At 42.8% G+C, this 23,095-nt stretch overlaps 1 protein-coding gene across 2 annotated transcripts; it reads right to left on the bottom strand.

Moving 5' to 3' along the window:
• Window positions 1-5,513: 5,513 nt before the first annotated feature.
• Window positions 5,514-22,597, bottom strand: PABPC1 (poly(A) binding protein cytoplasmic 1). 2 transcript variants are annotated; one of them, XM_066622922.1, is made up of 15 exons: window positions 22,095-22,597; window positions 18,072-18,265; window positions 17,865-17,980; window positions 17,255-17,394; window positions 15,439-15,533; window positions 11,532-11,669; window positions 11,354-11,449; window positions 10,544-10,816; window positions 9,392-9,482; window positions 9,150-9,260; window positions 8,833-8,987; window positions 8,314-8,398; window positions 7,607-7,737; window positions 7,411-7,504; window positions 5,514-5,937 (listed from the first exon to the last, which is right to left on the bottom strand). In XM_066622922.1, exons 1-14 carry the CDS (start codon window positions 22,285-22,287, stop codon window positions 7,412-7,414), a joined length of 1,911 nt encoding a protein of 636 aa, XP_066479019.1. In that variant the 5' UTR covers window positions 22,288-22,597; the 3' UTR covers window positions 5,514-5,937; window position 7,411. The 2 variants fall into 2 exon arrangements, with proteins under 2 accessions (XP_066479019.1, XP_066479020.1); XM_066622923.1 differs by having other exon boundaries at window positions 17,264-17,394.
• Window positions 22,598-23,095: the final 498 nt, after the last annotated feature.

The following is a 23,095-nucleotide window of genomic DNA, read 5'->3' as shown; positions in this document are numbered from 1 at the left end:
AAGGTCTTGCAATAGCTCAATGCCTATAAAAGGCCTTGCACAAAGCAAGGCTGGCCTTTCCTTTGCTGCCACTGCTGCATCACAGATGTGAAAGAGCAAGCAGTGGAGGGAGCTCTCATCTACAGCTCACACGAGAGGTCAAACAGTCACCCTCACGCTGAGAGCAGTTGCATTGGGCCAGTGCGGGCTTTAACAAATCTGCGGAGGGCCAGAGGCTCATTGGAGACTGAGGGCTCCCTGAGGGCCGCATTGAGAGGCCTTGAGGGCCGCAAGTGGCCCCCGGGCCAGGGTTTGGGCACCCCTGTCTTAGAGCATGGACGAAAGTCAAAAATGGATGAATGTCAAAAGCACAGCCTTATTTAGCTTTCCAGTTAATTTTGGCTGGTGAAAAGCATAACTAGCACATGCATAAACCTAAGTAAAATGAAATAAAAGATAAATAAGAACCTCCATGAATGTCATGGAAAGTTGGATGAAACTGAACGAAAGAGGAAAGCATATGGATGAAATCTGAAATGCGGTTATAATTTGAAATGGCTGACAGAGCACAGGTATTCTGTTTATTCATCCCACTAGGAATATTCTACATTTCCATGCAAACACATGGAAAACACATAATGCGATAGTGTTGCTGAAGTCAGCATGTTAACTTCTGTTCAGCATTTATTGTTAAAATGCAAGCTTTTTATGGCTTGTACCTTTAGGCTTGAAATCATGTAGGCAACGTCTGAGTTTCCAAGAGACTGAGTAGGATTTGTACTGGGTCTGGGTTCCACTTCTGGTTCAGAAACTGGATTTTGACCATGATATTTAGGCAATTTAGCTTTAGTTGAATGCATCACCTCCCCATCAATATTGCATGTGAAAGGAAAATAAAGCAGGGTTTAAGATTAAACAAGATAGACAGGGACTAAGGCCCAACATTCATTTTCAGTTTTAACTATGTGATGTAGTAGAGTCCCTTTGAGCATATACCAGCCTCTTCATTGAATAACACCAACTAAGTCAAACCATCTAGGATCAGGGAGAAAAGCGAGGTGGGGGGGGGGTGAGATTCAGGCATGCTTTAGATTCAGTATCTGTCAAAAACAAAGCACATAGGCCAAAGAAATGAACATTAGACAATTCAGGAAACATTGTGGTAGCCTGCTAGCTCATGGGACTGTGATGGGTGTTTTTCCGTTTTCTGTTCAGGTGCAGCAGAGCTACCACAAGCCTCTTGCTGGTAAGATGCGAGTTATAAAGGGAACAACTGCTGAATAAGCCGGTTAATAAGCAGAAAAGAATATGCTTATTACTACTAGTACTACTACTACTAGTACTACTAGTACTAGTACTACTACTACTAGTACTACTAGTACTACTAAGTACTACTAAAGACTACTAGTGAGGGTGGGAGGCTGCAAGCAGAGATTTGTCAGTGATGCATAGAAGTTAATAGATTTCTGGAGACGAAAGAAAAAATCCTGATGGAAGGAGTTGGATCTTCTCACAGCAAATTCCAGAACATGATTCCCCCTTTTTTAGACTGGATGTCCTGCCTAGAAACATGCTGCCCCCCTCCAAAGCAGTGGAAGAGACTGGGTGGACAGACCTGAAAGGACCCCAAGGACCCTTTTAAAATACCCATCAACCTTTTTCTCTTTTGAATCTGCACGCACATTTGGACTGGTCACATGGTGCATAGTGGGCAGATATATTTGTAAATACTGAAAGAAATCTCCCTGTTCTGGTCCTGTTATTTTATGCCAATAAAGGTCTGATTATGAGTGAACAGAGCTTATGCTGCTGAAGTGTGCATACCTAGGAAATCCCAGGCCTCCCAGTTTAAAAACCTGATGTTGCAGAAAAGAAATACCTAATTGACTCATTTCTATCTTGGCAGGATTTATGTACTGAACATGTAAGAAACACTGTGGGTTGGGGTTCCAACATTGCCCTTGTACATCAAAGATGTCTTCCACTTGATGTTTTACACCAAACAGTATTGTGCGAGAAAAGTGAAACTAAATCTCAACAAATATGCCTCAATTTACACAAGAGCTTGATGCAAGTGGAAGCAGGCAAACCACTACAGGACCTATTAGCACTGCCTGAACTATTCCACTATCTCTTGTACAAGAATTTCTAGAAAGTGCCAGTGGTTGTTTCTCTTAAGCATACAGTTCTTTGGATGCAGTTCTCTGCCTTGCAAGCAATGCATGGCTCCCAGCCAGCTCTTGGCACAAACCATTTATTTGAATTTTCTCTGCCAAACCAGATCAGCAGGCTTGGAACTGACAACTGTGCTTGGAACAAGTGTACATCATTCTTCACCCACCGCAACACTCTTGTATTCGGAGACTGGGGAAAGGAAACAAAGAGGAGAAAGGGACAAAGGATACCCACAGCAAGGTGCAATCTCCTTCTTTGCAACAGTGAGACATTTATAGAGCATGTGTATGCAAGTATATGTGCTTGACACAAAGACCATCTTGTCAAGAGGTGACAACCTCTTGTAACATTTTTGCTTATAGAATTCCTGTGAAATTATCAGGGCATTCTCTTGCCCACCTGCTCCTGCATTTTGCTGTTAAATAGCTAAAGAACTGTGGAACTACACACAATTCACTCCCCCCCCCCCCGTGTAAGGGTCATGCTCAATGCAGAGATGAGGAAGTTAAAAAAACCTAGAACATACAAACCACATTCCTTAAAAGCTTTGCTGCTGTCTACAACTCATCACCGACATTCAAACTGTGTACCAAGTAGAATGGTAAAGAGGTTACACAGCAGCAGCTACATTCACCAAAAATTGGGAAGGGTGTGTCTCACTGGTATTTTAATGAGATTATACCTTCAATCTGGAAACTACTTCTGTAATTACAGCACCACCCAGTGGCATACACATATGCCTTCATATGTTGCACCTGCATGAAATGTCAAGTATCAGTCTTTGAAGCTCAAACTCAGCTAAACAGAACAACAAATTTTGCAGAACCTTTAAAATTCAGCAATTTAGTTCTGCATAAAACCTTTTGAGCACAGCAATCCAGATGCAGTGTTTTCCAACAAAAAAAATATACCATAGCATCTGCTGTGCCCCAGTTACATCTACATGGAATTATTTAAGAATACATTTCAGACAGCTCCACAAGTAGTTACAATGTTACAGATTTGAGTTATATCCTCAGGGGGATGTATGAGTACCACTTCCCTTCCTTCTTGGCCCAAGGGTCCTCTGCACTATCCCAAAAACCATTTGGAGAGCTGTCATTTGTCACTCACCCCAATACTTTTGTATATTGATTGGGGAAACAGGAAAGGAGAAAGTATACCCACAGTACAGTGCAATCCCACTTTTGCAATAGTGCAGAAATAAAATATTAATTTGTAGGGTGGATGCGTGCTTGACACAAAGACCATCATGTCAAGAGGTGCTAACATTCTTCTTGTAGTATTCCTTCAGGTTTATATGAATCCTAAAAGCATTGGAAGCGCTTCATGGTTGAGCTCAGGGCTCTCCAGACTCCGATCCATGGGCTGAATCTGGCGCCCTGCTTAATTCCCCCCCCCCCCCGTGAGTGGCACTTACCATTCTGCCACAGCGCTGCTTCTTATTGTCCTCTATTGTTCTAAAAGAATGCTCTGGGCAATCGCATCTGCCTGGACATCCTGCTGGGACACTGGGCAATAGATGTAATTGCCCAGAGCATCCCTGCAGAAAAGTGGTTCCCAACATGGGGTACATGTATCCCTAGGGGTACTTGCCTGGTTCTCTGAGGTACTTGAAAAAGAACTGAATAATAGTGGGAAAAGGCAGGCCTGTATAGAATGCTTTGTGGGGTCAGGAAGGCAGGAAGGAAGGCAGCTAGTGAAAATCCCAGCAACTGCTAGTTTCTGCTCATCAATTTGGATGTTATCAGATATGAATCAGTAGTTGAAAACACACATTTGAAATAAGGATGATATTAAATACAAGTATTTTGCTAATATGAAAGCAACATAGCAATATAATTGCTAACAATTTATGGAAATGGGCTGCTAAGGGATACACAACTGAAAAATCATTGGGAACCACTGCTGTAGAACAATAGAGGGTGAGAAGACATGGCACTACAGCAGAATGTTAAGCACCAGCTGGGATGGGGAGGGTTTCTCCGGGATGCAGTGGCCCCCAGTTTGGAGACCGCTGGTTTAGCTGGAATCTGAAATCAAGTCAAGGAGGCAAGAGATCTGAGATCATGCACTTGCACCCAAACTTTCGGCTGACTTGTTTTGGTCTTATTGCTCTATATCCTTCAGAACTCAGGAATGTGAAATTCAGTGTTTACAACACAGTAATTCTTTAATGATAAATGTAAACTAGGAATTTGGCTGCAGATCAAGAACAGAATCTTGACCAAAAAGCTAGAACAAGGAGATCTGCTGTCAATCCAAATGCAATGCTCCACTGGACTGAGACAAGAACCCACTCAGAAATGGACACAAAGTAAGAAATCACAGGAAAAAATGCATTTCAAATCATTGGAAAATGAAAATTTAAAATGCCTTTGTTCCAAATGGATTTTGTAGATAAAAGGCATTGCAAAACCTGTTAAAAGGACAAACTGTGTGTTACAAACATATCTGTTGACCAATGCACTGGCATTTTGTTGTGTATTAACATTGTCTTCTGATGTAGGATTTTGAACTGTGAGGCAGCACACCTGTCCCTAACATAGTTATTGGGTCAATGTGCATGTTAAGATTTGCTAAAGTCATACTCTGAAGTAAGTTCCCTGCTACAACCACCACATATAGCTGAAATATCCATTTTCAGACAGGTCTGTCTGATCAAATGCAGATTGGCTTTTTGTTTTACTAATCTTAGTTCAGCAAACTGGAACTGATGAATCATATAACAGCTTATTTTGGAACCTGCTGTTAATGTTTGCCGACTATTTTTTCCCCATAAACTATCAGTCACTGAGAATGGACAAGAGCCATATGACAGCTGGAACACAAATTTGCAAACTCTAGAAGTGTTCACTCTATTATTGATCACTGTTAACATGCCTGGTCTGGTGCGCCATCTACTATACACTCCCATTTGAGAGACCAGCTGCGGTTATGAAAAACCTATTTGAAGTTGCAAACTTAGCAGCCTTTTACAATGGTCTTTTGGAACAAGAACTGAAGCCTACAACTAGAATGAATTCAAACCTATACTGCAAACTTTCAGTGAGTCCTCACTGCAAGTTATATGCAATGGAACCAGAATATTAATATTTACACTTCACTCACAATAAATGCCAAGTCAGTTAGAAATCAAATGAGCGTGTGCAATTTCAGCTCTAGAAAACACGAGAAATTTAAGCCCATAGATAAATCCAGCTGTTCAATTCATTTTGGTGTTTACACAGATACACCATTAACAGGTGGCTAAATGTAGGTTAATCTCATCTGAAACTTGAGTTGATGGTATATGGCATTCTAGCATCATACTTTAGACTGACATCTCACAAAAAGAATACAAACAAGATACAAATAGATCAGTGTTTAAGGAATTTTTATTAAAGCAAGAATTTTATAATCCAAATTATGGTTCTTTGCTCAGCTATCATTCTTACTGTTAACTATAACAGTAGCGATATTCTGAGCTTTTCCACAGTAAATTACAAAATTAAAGAAAGGAATGCTTTAAATTTTTTGTACTGTGCTGAAAATTTTCCCCGGGTTTATAAAACATTAATTTGTTTTTTCCTTTTGCTATTTTTTTGTATTTTAATCAATAGGTAATCTAGGACTAACAGTGCTGCTAGTCCTGGCATTTGTTGTGTACATAAGCTTCAAAGTTTCCTTTCCTTTTTTTATTTATTTTATATTTTGCAATGTTTTTCTCAATTTAGTAGTTTTTCCATGTTTAGATTTTTTTTCTTCGGTGAAGCGAAGTTATAATGCGTAGTCCCGGATCTTCTGCAATCAAGAAAATGCAGGTATTAATATGGAAATGTAACTTATTAAAACTATATTATATTCTATAGCTCTTGCTAAACCACTAACACACTGCAACCTGATACAAACACAATGTCTGTTTTATCAAATGCTTTAAGATATTGGGAATATGTTATGGGTTTTCTGGGTGTCCTCTATCAGAAAGAACTGATCTGTCTGCACCAGGCCACAGAAATAATTTATCAGATAGCTGTGCAAAGAAACAAGAACTATAAATATAGCCCTTCAGCTGTTTTTCCTCATAAATAACAAACTGGGTGTATTCACATCTCAAGCTTGTTCTGAAAAATGAGTGAAAATATCAACCTTTGGAATTTTTCACCAGAACAGTGTAATCAGGTACATATTATGATTCTGACAAGACCAATACACTGAATGAAGAAAAATCAGAATGTAGCTTTAAAAAAATAGTTCTAGTACTTGCAGCTAATACATGGATCTGGTTTTAATTCAACACTGTATGTTGAATACTGATCTTTCTAGAGCTAGAAGAAATTACAAACCACCCTACTTGCCAAGCAGTGATGCTTCCCTACACTTTAAACTAAAATCATCCATCTGACTCTGGGGGGTTCAAACAGGGGACACAACAGTAATGCACCAAAGGACATGAGTGTAAACTTGTAATCCTCACAGTACAAGGTGGCAAACATTGCAACACATGCAGGAATGTTGCTCATAATTCCATTCGTGCCTAACAGAAAAGACCAGTAGTGTTAGGTGCACCGCAGCAAAAACAGGTCAGTTAACCTACAACTTGCAAGGCTATACAAACCCTATCCAAAAGATTTGACACTAGCATATACAGGTTGAGTCTCTTTATTTCCCACATGGAGGGCAAAAATTGCATAAAAGCAAATCCATTTAAAAATACAATGTCTGTTTACTAGGTGATATAAAAACAGCCTTGCTGACCTTTGTGATGTAGGTTAGTCAATAAGACTCAGTCTCAATCCATCAGTCAGTCTCCCTCCAAGGGCTTAGAAAGGCTTCACTTGGAGCCAGCAAAGTCATTATCTTTTACATACTCAGAGGGAAAGGAGGAGTCAGTGCCTTGGAGTGAAGCTGAAGCTGCTTGGAGAGAGAATGACTGATGGATTGTCAGCCAGCTATCCTCTCTCAAAATATTGTTAAACAGCTGTTTTCCTTTAATTTAAAGGGCCCTTCTCGTCACACTGAGATAGAAAAGTTTGTGGATTTTTCCACAGGTGACGAATCTGTGGATAATTAGGTTATACCTGTAATCACTTGCATGAGCATCTCTCAACAGTAAGAAAAGCAGTTTTTTAAACTGTGATTTTAAAGGGATAGATTTTTCCCCTTCTAGAGGGATCAGCACATTTCTTCTCATTTGCAGTGGCCATCGTGTTGAATCAAATCCATGTATAAAAAATCCATGTATAACAATTTAAAGCCTTTTCTCAGAACACTTACATTAGACGCTTGGAACACCTGCTGGGTTGTTAACTGCTTTTTGAGCAGCTTCTTTAGCTTGGTGGGCTTGCAGTACAGCTACAGCTTCATCAACCTAATTAAAATGAACACAAGTTCATCCAAGTTTCTGTAAAGGCAAGCTATGTTTAACAGCTAAATTGCACTTAAGAACCATGGACTCAAAAAATCCACCTACCTTTGAACGAAGAGATTCAGGAGACTCCAGCATATGGAGGAGTTCAGAGTTGTCAATCTCTAGCAACATACCAGTGATTTTACCTGCCAGAGTAGGGTGCATGGCTTGAATAAGAGGGAACAGCCGTTCTCCTAGAAAATAATCGACAAGTTTGCAAGATTTACACATGCCTCTTGAAAGTTTTATTCAACTATTCTGAGTGGGATTGACTGTATCGGCCACTGCATACTGCAAGTACTTACCCTTTACAGCACAGCAGGAGTTCATTTAAGAGTGTCAACTCAAGTTACAGTTACTAAAACTGGAAAACTATTATAATCAGCCTGAAGTGTTTTTAGTACCAAATGGCTCTGCATCTTAAACACATACCCTATAGCTTTTTAAAATAATGGCTGATACGCTGTAATCAATATAATGACTTGGACTATGAGAGCACATACTCTTTACGTGACTTTTCATACCCTCCTCCTCATATTCCAAACAAAAAGCCTCATGGAGTTCACCCACCCAGTTCCTATACACCTTTTAGGAATCCAAGTGGGAGTTGCCACCTATATTTCCAGAAATCCTGACTCAGAAGTTCCAGATCCAGAGATGCCATTTTGTATGCACCTTTCAGACACACCAAATTTTGTGCTCTCCCATTCCCAAGATACTGCTGTCCCATTCTTCAAGTAAGTCCTACCTGCAGTAAAACAACAACTTACCCAACATCTGCTTTTGTTCTTGAGGAGGAGCAGAAGCCAACATGGAAGCAGTCAAAGGTTCCTGACCTTGTACATGGACTGCAGGCTAGAATTTGAAACATTTTACAAGGTTAAGTTATGGGAAAGTTTCACAGCAGAATTTGGTAATTTTTTTTTAAATTTCAGTCTGAAAGCCACACCTTGGTGGCCCCTTTAATGGGAAAGAAATGCAGCAAAATAAGTATTCTAAATAAAATAAAACCGTTAAAATATTAGTTTCTAACTTTGGGACAAAGACCTAGCCATAGGTAAGAGAACCAACTTCTGTATCAAGTCAGTAAGATTACTTTTTATGTTCTCTATTCTAATTCGAATGAGAATTTTAACTTCCATCTCAGTTCAGTAAAAATGGACTTGCAGGTACACAGAGTTAAACCTAAGCCCACTAATTTCAGTGGGCTTAGATGAGCCTTAATTCTACATAGGATCAAGTTAATAGTTTTGAATTGCTTAAAAATGCTGCTGTAATGTCACACTTACCTGCTGCATAGCAACCTGAGGCTGTGTATTAAGGTGCTGCTGAGGATTACGAACACCCGCAGCATATTTGTACTGTGGAACAGTGCGCACAGCTGGAGTAGCTGCTGCTGCTGCTGCAGCTGGACGCGGACCCATAGTTTGTGTTGATGTGTTTGCTGAAAAAAGGAATGATTGTGAATTAAGTGGAAAGTTTTTTAGAAGGTATAATTCAATTGCCTTCCAACTCTTTTGGGAATGCACTTGATTCAACTTTCCAGGCACAAGTGAATTGCATGCACCTAATGGAACTAAGCCAATGCAAATAACTCCAAACTCACCAACACGCTGTGTTGACATTACTCGTGGAACCTGTGATGAAGTTGGCCTCATAGTGCTGAATGGTGGTCTGGGAGCTGCAGGGCGGATGGCACCTGACATGTTCTGGAAAGCTGTATTTAAGAGAATATTAAATATTATTATTAATATTAGATTAATATAATTTTTGGAACTATAATGAGTGTTCCCTATATAAACTGAGACTGCATCAAAATTCTAACTCCTTAAAAATGAAGCAACTTACGATGAGGTCTGGCACCCTGAGCAGTCCAGCGAGGACTTGGTCTGAGCTGAGCAAGTTGGCTTGTAGGATAGTATGCAGCACGGTTTTGTGTCTGTCAAACAAAAACAGTATTCATGTTTCATCAGTACAATATTTAGCACTTTGCCATAGGAGAAAAACGTTTGCTTTATAAAAAGGAACATACTTTTCCATTCACACTAAATTATTCAGATATCTAAGTTTTTGAATTTTCTGAAGCACTTTGTTAAAGTAACTATAAAACATAACATTTGTATCTACTAGTTTAGTGCAGTGGCAGTTCTCGCCCCTGTGCTGTCCCAGGGTGAGCCTGGAAAGGCCACTCTCCCAACTGGTCATGTCCGGAGGTCTTCTGAGGATTGGAAAGGCTGCGTGCAACCTCTTCAACCTTCAGAAGGCCTTAGAAAAGTACCTCCAATCCCCCCCCCCCAAACTGGAAGTACTGTTCTAAGGCTTTTCTGAGGACGCTGGAACCAACCATATTGGCCTCTGCCTTTCCATTGGACCATTTCAGCGACGTGGAGAGGGGGGATTTGCTGCATGGGTAACAGCCTATCCTCCATACCTACTTTACCCAGGCTTCGTGCACTGGAGAGGACACTCTGTTCCAGAGCCACCATTCAGAGCGTGACATCATAGTCTTCCGAGACTGAAGGATGCCAACAACAGCAGCCTTCTGAGGGCCAAAAGGTTGCACGCACACTTTCCAGCCTTCAGAAGACCTCCAGATGTGACCGGGGTAGACAGCACTGTTGGGGGTATGCTGTGCCACCAAGAGCAGCTTGCATCTGCTGACCCCCCCAACGGTATGCCACTGATCTACTGCAACTATTATTAAATATATATAAACACACAAACTGCTTTTCAACAAATAGTTATGAGTAGTTTACATAACAAGTAAATGAATATGGTTCTTTGTCCCAAAAGGGCTCACAATCATAGAAGGAGGCAAGAGGGATACCAAAAGAGAGCCACTGGAGAAGTTAATATAAATACAGTAAGGACAGTTGCTATCCCTAACTTCTGCCAAATGTAAGAGAATCATCACTTAAAAGGTGCCTTTTAGTACAGTTAACAACTGCTGACTACTTTTCAACACATGGAAAGTAACAGGGAATGTACTGCAACTCTTACCTGTGGGATAGCTGCCATGAAGTAACCTGAAGGAGGTGCTGGCTGGTAAGGGTTGATAACTGGATTGGGCACTGCTCTCACACTTGCCATTCTCTGCATGTACTGGTTGGTGAGGTGAGCTTGGCGTTCTTCCTTACGCTGAGCTAAGGCTACATATAATGGCTTGGTGGCCACAATTCTACCATTCATTTCTGTAACTGCTTTGGTTGCTTCTTCTGGTGAGGAAAAGCAGACAAACCCAAACCCTTTACTGCGGCCTCCTTCCATCATGACCTGTCAAAATAAAAATGCAGTCTTAGAAATGCAGCAGAGAACTTTCAAACACAAAAACATGACAGTAAATTATTCAAATACACTTTGTAAGTCTAGGAAATGTCTGCTATATCTTTCTGTACTTATAGTTAATTAACTTGCAGTTTCTATGTATACAAATCCTACTCCTGCTGGTGACTAAACAGCCCCTAACATCTAGGTAAAACTGAAATTATTCATCATTGATTACCCAGGTAAGCAGGCTGGTTGAAAGGTTTCATACATAGTGCCAGCTAGATATTACATCAAACATAATATCTATAAATCAGTACACTAATTTCCCTAGAATTTTAAAGAACTGCTCAGCTCTTAACATAAAAGCAGCATGCAAATTTTGTCCAGCAAGACACAAATATAAGATATTGTAAAAATACTTTATTCAAAACGAAGCTATTTTTGAATATATTGCAAGTCCATTTGCATAACTAACTAGTTGTTTTTGGCTGAGAACTGTTCTCCCTCATAATCTACAAGATCTGTTTAAAATGCAACTATTACCTTTGCACTAGTGATTGTACCAAATGGTGAAAATTCTTTGCGTAAACGCTCATCATCAATTCCATCATCTAGATTTTTCACATAAAGGTTTACGCCCTGAAAAATTAAATTAGAGTCTATGAATTGATCAGTTTTTATAACACAGCCTAGTAAAGCTTTTATTCAGTAAAAGTTCTACCTGGTATCTGGTGATCCTATCTTGCTTCATTTGTTCAAATTTGCGTTTGAGTTCTGTTTGTCTTTCTACTTTTTTCTGAGCTCGGCCAACATATATTTGTTTTCCATTTAGTTCCTTTCCATTCATCTCATCTACAGCCTACACAAATTAAAAGGTACATTTGTCATACTTGGTTCCACATGGTTTTAGTCAAGTCCAACAAGGTAACAGTCTGCTGAAATACTAAGGAACCTAAGCACACACAGGCTATGTTGACAGTACACTTCCATCCTCCAGGTACAAGGGAAGGAGCCCATGCAAAACACAAACTTCTGAACAAGGGGAGACTTTCCATCTGAAATGCATATTAACATGTTGATTTATCTTTTTAACAGGCAGATTAGGAGAAGAAATTGGGAATGGTAGTGTGATGGGATGTGATAGACAGTTTGGCACAGTGAGAGGACGTGAGGACAAAGGAGCGAATAAGCAGCCCACCCTGGGGCATTCCATGTACAAATGCTTTTATGCAAATACCCGAAGTCTCCGAGCAAAAATGGGAGAACTGGAATGTCTGGTGACTAGGGAAAACACTGACATAATGGGCATAACGGAAACCTGGTGGAATGCGGAGAATCAGTAGGATACTGCAATCCTGGGCTATAAACTCTACAGGAGGGACAGGCAGGGGCGTGTTGGAGGTGGGGTGGCCATTTATGTTAAGGAAGGGATAGAATCCAGCAAAGTAAAGACTGAAGGCAGGTCCGACTCCACTGTAGAATCTCTGTGGGTTAAATTACCAGGCTTGTGCAGCGATGTAATACTGGGGGCGTACTATCGTCCTCCAGACCAGAAATCGGAAGGGGACCTTGAAATGAGGAAACAGATCAGGGAGGTGACAAGGAGGAACAGGGTTGTAATCATGGGGGACTTCAATTATCCTCATATTGACTGGGTCAATTTGTGTTCTGGTCACGAAAAGGAGACCTGATTCCTTGACATGCGAAATGACTGTGCCTTAGAACAGCTAGTCATGGAGCCCACCAGAGGACAGGTGACTCTGGATTTAATATTGTGCGGTACACAGGACCTGGTTAGAGATGTCAATGTTACGGAGCCGTTGGGGAACAGTGATCATGCTGCAACCCGTTTCGACGTGCACGTCGGGGGGAAAATACCAGACAAATCTCTCACAAAAACCCTTGACTTCCGACAGGCGGACTTCCCTCAAATGAGGAGACTAGTTAAAAGGAGGCTGAAAGGGAAGGTAAAAGGAGTCCAATCTCTCCAGAGTGCATGGAGGCTGCTTAAAACCACGGTAATAGAGGCCCTGCAGAGGTGTATACCACAAAGAAAGAAGGGCTCCACTAAATCCAAGAGGGTGCCCGCATGGCTAACGAGCCAAGTTAGAGAGGCTGTAAAGGGCAAGGAAGATTCCTTCCGTAAATGGAAGTCTTGCCCTAATGAGGAGAATAAAAAGGAACAAACTGTGGCAAAAGAAATGTAAGAAGGTGATATGGGAGGCCAAGTGAGACCATGAGGAACGCATGGCCAGCAACATTAAGGTGAATAATAAAAGCTTCTTCAAATATGTTAGAAGCAGGAAACCCGCCAGAGAAGCGGTTGGCCCTCTGGATGGTGAGGGAGGGAAAGGGGAGATAAAAGGAGACTTAGAGAAGGCAGAGAAATTAAATGAGTTCTTTGCATCTGTCTTCACGGCAGAAGACCTCGGGCAGATACCACTGCCCGAACGGCCCCTCCTGAACGAGGAATTAAGTCAGATAGAGGTTAAAAGAGAAGATGTTTCAGTCCTCATTGATAAATTAAAGATCAATAAGTCACTGGGCCCTGATGGCATCCACCCAAGAGTTATTAAGGAATTGAAGAATGAAGTTGCTGATCTCTTGACTAAGATATGTAACTTGTCCCTCAAAACGGCCACAGTGCAAGAAGATTGGAGGATAGCAAATGTCACACCGATTTTTAAAAAGGGAAAGAGGGGGGACCTGGGAAACTATAGGCCGGTCAGCCTAACATCTATACCAGGTAAGATGGTGGAATGCCTCAAAGATAGGATCTCAAAACACATAGATGAACAAGCCTTGCTGAGGGAGAATCAGCATGGCTTCAGCAAGGCCAAGTCTTGCCTCACGAACCTTATAGAATTCTTTGAAAAGGTCAACAGGCACGTGGATGCGGGAGAACCTGTAGGCATTATATATCTGGACTTTCAGAAGGCGTTCAACACGGTCCCTCACCAAAGGCTACTAAAAAAACTCCACAGTCAGGGAATTAGAGGACAGGTCCTCTCATGGATTGAGAACTGGTTGGAGGCCAGGAAACAGAGAGTGGTTGTCAATGGGCAATTTTCACAATGGAGAGAAGTGAAAAGCAGTGTGCCCCAAGGATCTATCCTGGGACCGGTGCTCTTCAACCTCTTCATAAATGACCTGGAGACAGGGCTGAGCAGTGAGGTGGCTAAGTTTGCAGACGACACCAAACTTTTCCGAGCGGTGAAGACCAGAAGTGATTGTGAGGAGCTCCAGAAGGATCTCTCCAGACTGGCAGAATGGGCAGCAAAATGGCAGATGCGCTTCAATGTCAGTAAGTGTAAAGTCATGCACATTGGGGCAAAAAATCAAAACTTCACATATAGGCTGATGGGTTCTGAGCTATCTGTGACAGATCAGGAGAGAGATCTTGGGGTGGTGCATTTGGTGGGCCGCTGTGAGATACAGGAAGCTGGACTAGATGGGCCTATGGCTTGATCCAGTGGGGTTGTTCTTATGTTCTTATGGTGGTGTACCCCTGCTAACTGGTTAAGAGGCACTTTTTCAAGTGGGTGCTCCTCTTTTATTTAGCAGGGGGAGAGTAACTGGCCCACCTCACCCCAGCAGTGTCTTTTCTAGTGGCTATCTGCTGGTGTTGCATCTTTTTAGATTGTGAGCCCTTTTGGGACAGGGAGCCATTAGATATTTGATTTTCTCTGTAAACCGCTTTGTGAACTTTTTGTTGAAAAGTGGTATATAAATACTGTTGTTGATGTTGTTGTTGGTGGACAGGTCGATGAAAGTGTCGACTCAATGTGCGGCGGCAATAAAGAAGGCCAATTCTATGCTTGGGATCATTAGAAAAGGTATTGAGAACAAAACGGCTAATATTATAATGCTGTTGTACAAATTGATGGTAAGGCCACACCTGGAGTATTGTGTCCAGTTCTGGTTGCTGCATCTCAAAAAAGACACAGTGGAAATGGAAAAGGTGCAAAAGAGAGTAACTAAGATGATTACGGGGCTGGGGCACCTTCCTTATGAGGAAAGGCTATGGCGACTGGGCCTCTTCAGCCTAGAAAAGAAGCACCTGAGGGGAGACATGATTGAGACATACAAAATTATGCAGGGGATGGACAGAGTGGATAGAGAGATGCTCTTTACACTCTCACATAACACCAGAACCAGGGGACATCCGCTAAAATTGAGTGTTGGGAGAGTTAGAACAGACAAAAGAAAATATTTCTTTACTCAGCATGTGGTTGGTCTGTGGAACTCCTTGCCACAGGATGTGGTAATGGCATCTAGCCTGGACGCCTTTAAAAGGGGATAGGACAAGTTTCTGGAGGAAAAATCCATTATGGGTTACGAGCCATGATGTGCATGTACAACCTCCTGATTTTAGAAATGGGCTATGTCTCAGAATGCCAGATGCAAGGGAGGGCACCAGGATGAGGTCTCTTGTTATCTGGTGTGCTCCCTGGGGCATTTGGTGGGCCACTGTGAGATACAGGAAGCTGGACTAGATGGGCCTATGGCCTGATCCAGTGGGGCTGTTCTTATGTTCTTAACACACAAAATTAAATGTTCCAGAAACACAAATTTAATTTGTAATCAACGCAATGTTTCACAAATGTAATAGAAAACTTGTGACTTACTTTCTGAGCATCTTCATGCCTTTCAAAACTGACAAAGCCAAAGCCTTTGGATTTCCCACTCTCATCCGTCATAACTTTCACACTTAAGGCAGGCCCTAAACAGTACACAAGATTTGTTACATACATTCTCAGAAAGTTAGTTTACAAAGTTGAAAGACGTTTAATTTTTAATAAACAAAGTGCAAAGCTTTGTTGCATTGTCCATTTTCTTGTATTTTGAGATGTACTCTATAGATGCACACAGAGGTCAGCACTAACTATTAACTGCTTAGGCCCTTGGTAGAAACGTCTACAAGCAAGACAGTGTCCCATTTAGGAGACTAATATTCTAACTAGCTAACAATTATAACATGAAATTCCTATATACTACTCTTGGTTTGTCTTGCAAGACTGCACTTACGGGAAACTCCTGGACTTCTAATATTAATTCACACTTCAAAATGAATACAGAAGGTCCCTGACTTACAGGAGTTCAAGTTACAAACGGATTTGGTCAGGTCTTTGAAGCAGGTTCTGTTGTGAAGACATCAGCAAAACAGAAGCTGCTTGAAGACAACTGGAGCTGCTCAATAACTTTGAAAATAGTAACCCCTTGCTGTAGCAATGGTAAAAACAGCTCAGTAACATTGTGGATTCCTGCAGGCAGAAGAGAGGGAGAGAATGAAGGAAGCAGAGACCATGGGTAAACACAGGGCACATGGATATGAGATACTGTGAGGCACATGGGAACATTAAAATGCGGAATAGTATGAGGAAAAGTAGGACCCAAATAGAGAAGCAGGAAAGTAGGGAGATGAAGGTTAAATTTGTATTTGACCAAGGCATCTATAGCTGTCATCTATTCTCTTTAAAATGCAAACACTGAGAAAATATTACAGTGTAAATCTTATAATTTAATCATGAATGTGACTAACAATTAAGACCAAGGGATCATTCTTATGACTACATCAATCTATGTTGAAATTCCTTTGACCCAGTTGTAAATTTGCTCACAAACAAGTCTTTGGAATTATACTGGCTCCCCAACATCCAACTTACAGGTGGTTGTGCTGGCACTTTCACATAGATGCAATGAGTCCTTGGGTGGTGCTTTCATGCAGGCACGACAGCACTGAGCCAGGAAGAACTAAATATTTCAACTTAAGTATGTTTCTTCTTTACAGACCCCTAGAACCTAAACAATACTTAAAGTATGGGATGTAGTGCATTACAATCATGGACTAGAAAGATTACAATTTGAATTATTGCTAACGCAAGTTACTTTAGGTGTTATGCTTATTATACTATAATGCTTGTTCATTGATTTTATTTTGCCCTATGTTAAACTACCTGGTTATTTCAGTGTAGACCTGAATGCTTAAAATAGGGTAGCTGCCCTGCATTGTGAAATGACATGTTACTTTTAATGTAACATTTAGTAATGCTAATTTATTCACAATAGTTGAGCAACTGAAAGTAGGTTGAAGGAACACACGCATCACCTTCTGGAGTACAAATTCCTGTCACTGGCCTTAACCACAGTTATGTTATAATCAGTAGCAACATTAACACAGTTAAGGCTAACAAAAATCTCAATGTAGCTTAGAAGATAGTTTTAAACCCCTTGTAAGTGATGGGTCTTATACTTAATAGCACTAAATTATGTTAAGGTCTGTGGTGGGAATTTGTGCTCCAGAGCTCAATGGTATCCCACAGGCTTTTTACATTGATGGCCCCAGGTTCCATTCTTGGCATTCCATCTTCCTGTGATGATGGTAGAAAACTAGTCAGCACAGTACAATCTTCATATATATGAAAAAGAGGATGTTAACATTACCAAACTTGCCAAAGAGTTCCTTAAGTCTTTCATCATCCATATCTTCCCCAAAATTCTTGATGTAAACATTTGTGAATTCCTTAGCACGGGCTCCAAGTTCTGCTTCACGTTCTTTACGAGATTTAAACCTTCCAACAAATCTAGTTTAAAAAATGAACAAATATTTAGAAATCTTGACAAAACTGACAAGCTATCACTTTCTTCTGCAGTAAAATCATGATCACCCATACGCTGCTTGCCTGTGAACGGTCGTCATAACATACTGCGATATTCCCCTACTCAGCAGAGTATTTGCTGCCAGACAGAATGCTGCCTGTCTTGAGACAGATTGTTCAGAATGAAGCAGTCATATTACTCTGCTCTGCTTCCCCAACCAGGGAAACACTGCAATGTGCTATGATTATTCCCAATTGTGACACATGGTTTATCTCATAATTGCTGTAAAATGAATGAGATCAACCCTCCTCCCATTTTATGCCCATACATTTCCAATGATTTAGACCAAGGCTGCAATCAAAGCCCCCATCTACAGATAGACAGAAGAAGCCTTTTCTATACAAAATTTCAATTGCGAATTTTAAAAACTCCACACGCATATTTGTGTACTCACACTTTGCGATCATTAAGCAGCATTCCATTCATTTTTTCAATAGCTCTTTCTGCAGCTTCTTGGGTCTCAAAGTGTACAAACCCATAGCCTTTGGAACCATTTTCATCACATACAACCTATGAAAAGCACTGAAGATAGTGAGAACTCCTGAACACCATTAAGTTAAAGCTAAATTATTGTTCTACGTTAGTGTTCCTTTCAACTCACCTTACAAGAGAGGATGTTTCCAAAAGCAGAAAATGTATCATACAAAGCTTTATTATCAATTGATTTATCCAAATTTTTAATAAAGATGTTTCCAACACCACTTTTACGTAGAGATGGATCACGCTGAGACCACATGATACGCACAGGCTTTCCTTTAATGACATCAAAATTCATGGTATCTAATGCTCGCTCAGCTACAAAACAAATTGATTAGTGTTAAATTATTGTCATCATTAAATTAAGGCAAATCAAATCTTGACATTTTACCTAAGGAAAATTAACTGGTCTAGCCTTTGTCATTACAATCTACAAAATTCCAGTTTACTTTCGGCTTCCTGAACTCCACAAAATTCAAAGTTTTTGAGATGATGAACACCAAAGACAAACTGACACAGAGTTTACTGGATCAAGGATAAGTATCCAAAATAGAAGACAACTTTAATTAGCTGCATGGATATTTTATACTAGTTAAATTTCATAAATTCTTGCAAAGCCGTGAAAAGGCCATAAAGTTTTTGCAAGTCTTCCATTTCTGTTGCTCCCATCCTTTAAAAAAACCTGTGTAGGAATTCATGATTATGAGATGCCAATCAGCAGGAACACTGGAAAACAGAAACTTGTAAGTGTATTTAAATGAGGGGTATTAAACTTGTTTCATACAGCGGGTACAACAGCATTCATGATGCCTGCTATGGGCCGGAAGTGATGTCATTAAGAAGTCACAACCAGAAATAAGCACTTTTGCTAATTTAGGAACTCATTAGCTGCAAATGACAGAAGAAAAAACACACAAGTCTTGATCATATTTTCAAGATATGAGACAGCCCAGTTATCATGCAGGCTGCCTTTCAGCAGTTGACAACTCAGCACAGCTCAGCAGCTGCAAGCAGCTGTTAGTGGCGCTGGGAGAGCCTCAGGGTCGAATAAAGACCTTCTGGGGACCACATCCAGCTCATAGGCCTTATGTTTGACATCCCTTATTTAAACAATATAACATTATGGCAGATATAAAATTGTCTTCAAGAATCTCCGCTGCAATTTCTTTATATGCACCTCTAGAATATTAAACTGTTCATTAAAAGGAGACACTATTTATTGAATTGGTGTAGTGCGCAGAATAAAATTCAAAGTCTTAAGTCACACAAGTTGAAAGTTATGTCTCTCAAAGCCTAAGAGGTTACTCTTCTCCCACAATGCAATTATCCTTCAAAATTACTCTTTAACTCAAAAAACACCATGTAACAAAGTATTCCTTCTGCACTATAGAATCATAAAGAGAAGTAAACTGAAACTCACAAGTAAGACAATTGTAAAAACTATAATTTCCTAATATTTCAAATAAATGTGAATTCCAGCCCTACTTATCATTTTAGCACAGAGTTCATTAAATCTTCCTTTCCCTTGCCAAGGCCCTCTGCAATTTTTCCCCACAGGCACAGTCCCCCAATACTTCAGGTTCTGTGAAATACTTTCCCCAATCCTAAATGATGCAGCCTGTTTTCCTTGACTATTTGAGTGAAAATCCTGTGACATCATAGTACTCTGACCAATGGTGAGAGGGCAGCTGGCATGCAATGCCATGTCACACAGGAGGCACAAAGTAGAAGCAATGGTGAGGGCAATACTGTATATCAGGGGTGTCCAAACATTTTGGCAGGAGGGCCACATCATCTCCCTGACACTGTGTTAGGGGCTGGAAAAAATGAATTAATTTACATTTAAGATTTAAATAAATTTACATAAATGAATACATTAGAGATGGAACTTATATGAATGAATGAAGGTCTTGCAGTTGCTCAAGGCTTATAAAAGGTCTTGCATAAAGCAAGACCACCCTTTTATTCGCTGCCACTGCTGCATCACAGACATAAAACAGCAAGTAGTAGAGGAAGCCCTCCTCCCACAGCTCAGGTGAGAGATTGAGCAGTTGTCCTCATGCTAAGAACAGTTGCACTGGGCCAGCACGGGCTCCAGCAAGTCTCTGGAGGGCTGCAAGTGGCCCCCGGTCAGGGTTTGGGCACCCCTGCTGTACATTAGATGCATTTCTCCTCCTCTGGACCAATTATTTTTTGAGGAAGGGGCAAGAAAACGACAGATGGAAGGGCTTTTCCTTCCAGGTTGCACCTTTTATTACTACTAGAGTGGAGCCTCCCCATCCACCCAATGCTCCATTCAGAGCAGTGTTTCTAGTCAGACTGGAAGAAACCTGCCAATCTCCCTCAATCTGAAGATACGAAGTCAGTCAAAGCTCTGTCTCTGTTCTGTAATTTATTGCACAATGCTATACACTGAGACAACAGCGCTGCCTGGCTCTTTCCAGTTACAGTTCACACTGCAGAAGCTGTCATCAGCACAACACTGCTGCAGTTCAGACGCCTTCCATCCCTACAAAAATTGGTCAGTATGGAGAAGGACAGGGCAGGGCTTAGACAGGGAAAAGTAAGCATGGGTAATCAACCTGCATGTTCCTAAATGTAACACTAATGTATCTGTAGGCTTTCCAACAAAGGCTAAAATTGTTTTTGCACTGCAGTGCTTACTCAAGGGACTGAATACTAATAAAATGAAGGAAAATGTTGTGCTCTTTTCTTGGTAACAACAAGTTCAAAGTGACTGAATGAAGTTGAAGAGCTCTTCCCTTCAAATAAAGCCATGTATTGCTTATACAAGTGTTCTATAAACTGTGAAGCATGTTTATCATGGAAATAATTCTTCAAATTGTTTGAACTGCTGCCAAATAATTGTTTTCATTCACTCTGTGTGCCAGGCTCAGTATGAAGACAGGATAACACCCCTCCACCTCTATGGACAATGCCCTAGGTACAAAAGTACAAAGGCTGGCCACAGAGCCTCAACTTTCAAGGTTTCAAATTAAACACACTGAATTCCTTCACTTTCAAGACCAGTGGCAGTACACATGCTGACTAGTTAACCAGCTTAGTGACTGGTCTTTCTGGGATAGTTATTAAGTTACTAACCACTACCCAAGTGCTTCCTACACAGAGTCCACAAGAGCTCCAACAAAATGAATCACCAGCTGAAAACTAATTTGTCTGGTGAAAAGAGATTTAAGCAGAGGAAAAACAGCAGAAAACAGCAAAAGCCCAAGTCCAGAGTCCACACTGAATTCCTGCCCATCATTCAGGGGCAGGTATTTGAGTGGGCTTCTTCTTGTGAAGCACAACCAAAGGACCTCACGTTCTTCCTTCCCTGAGTATTGGGAGGACACGCACAAGTTAAGCCCAATAAAGCTTCTGACTCTTCTGTTCTCTGCTGGGCTCATCTGTGGCACCAATTCCGGCGACTGAAGCTGATCAGGACTGCACCGCGTTCCGTGAGAGCTGGAACTGGCCAACACGTGGTCAGAGCCGCTCCCTCCAGAACTGCCTGCTCAGGACTGGCGGCGGGGCGGGGAGGAGCCTTGTCCTTCCAGGCCCCTCCGGTTGCCGAGTCCCGAGCAGGTTGGCAGCACAGGGGCCTGTTTCCCCCACCCTCTTCCAGGAAAGCAAAGGTGCTGCCGCTTCCTGGGCCGGCTGCTACTACCCTGACAAGGCTCCCGGCAGAGAGGAAAGCAGACCCGCCCTGTCCCCAAAGGCGCGGCGCTGCCCTGCGCCCCACTCTCGGGGCCTGCCGGAACGATGCCGGCACGTCCTCCCGGGCGCGCCTGGGCTCACCCGGCCCGAGCCAGCCTCGGAAGGGCGCGCGCGACACGCCCTTGCCGGGGAGTTCGTGCCCGCCTCGGAGGCCGGCGTGGGCCAGGCAGGCCTGGCGGCTCGCTGACGAGGCCTTCCTCCTTCCCCCCTCGGCCGGGGCGGAGGCGCCTCCGCGCCACGAGGCCTCTCCCGCCCGCGTGGGCCAGGCTGCCATGTAGGCACGCAGGGCCGGGGCCACACACCCGCACCTCCCGGGACAGCCTGGAGGAGGCCGGCTCCCCCGCCTCCCCAGTCCCCGCGGGAAGGAGCAGGGCCGTGAGGCCTGGCCGGGGGCCCCCGCCCACGCTTTCCCCTTGCCGGCGGCGCTCACCGTCGGCGGGCTGCTGGAAGTTGACGTAGGCGTAGCCGAGCGAGCGGCGGGTGATCATGTCCCTGCAGACGCGGATGGAGAGGATGGGCCCGGCGGGGCTGAACTTCTCGTAGAGCATGGCCTCGGTGACGTCGGGGTGCAGGTCGCCCACGTAGAGCGAGGCCATGGGGTAGCTGGGGGCGCTGGGGTTCATGCTGCCGCCGGGTGGCGGGTGGCGACGGTTGCGCTGAGGCGGCTGCTGCTGCTGGAGGTCCGGGCTGCGCGCTTCGCTTCACCGGTTCTTTTATACCAAACCGGCCGGTTTCGGGGTGTCGGCGAAGGCCGTTTTTTTTAAATTTTCTGGGGTTTTAAGATTTTTTTGGATTTTTAAAGGTTTTTTTTTTTTTTTTTGCTTTTAGTAATAAATGGTGCGGCGGAGCCGGTGCGTCCGGGGAGGGCCGGAGCACACTCACTGCGCACACTGCACCGTCAGCGGCCGGGGGACAAGGGGGAGGCCGCCGCCCCGGCCGCGCACTATATATACCCGCCCCGCCCCCAACCGCCTCCAACCGTCGCGCACGCCACGCACTGAGCGGCTCTGCCGCGCACGCGCCGCCTTAGAAAATGGCCGGCCAGGGGGCGGGGCGGGGCGCGTCTGACGTCACGCTCGGCGTAATGAGGCCGGGTGCCCTTCTTGGGCAATCGCGAGGACGGAATGCTGCAGGGGAGGGAGGCAAGTCAGCTGTCAGCGGAAGGAAAGGCGCATGCGCGCTTGGCTTCCGGCTCTCAAAGCGTTCGGTTGCTGCAGGGCGCATGCGCGAACAGTAGTCTGTGTCGGCTAAGCACGCTTTTGATGGGAATTTGCTGCGAGGACGTGATGATGTCAGGAAGTCAGGCACGTGTTCCTGGAAAGGCTGCTCAGCTGCACGGGAATCCAGGCTGCAATCCTGTCCACACTTACCTGGGAGTAAGCCCCATTGACTATTATGGGGCTTACTTCTGAGTAGAGATGCATAGGATTG

Source organism: Tiliqua scincoides, chromosome 4, assembly GCF_035046505.1.
Source record: "Tiliqua scincoides isolate rTilSci1 chromosome 4, rTilSci1.hap2, whole genome shotgun sequence".
In the NCBI taxonomy this organism is placed as follows: domain Eukaryota; kingdom Metazoa; phylum Chordata; class Lepidosauria; order Squamata; family Scincidae; genus Tiliqua; species Tiliqua scincoides.
This window is presented reverse-complemented; position numbering and strand designations above follow the sequence as displayed.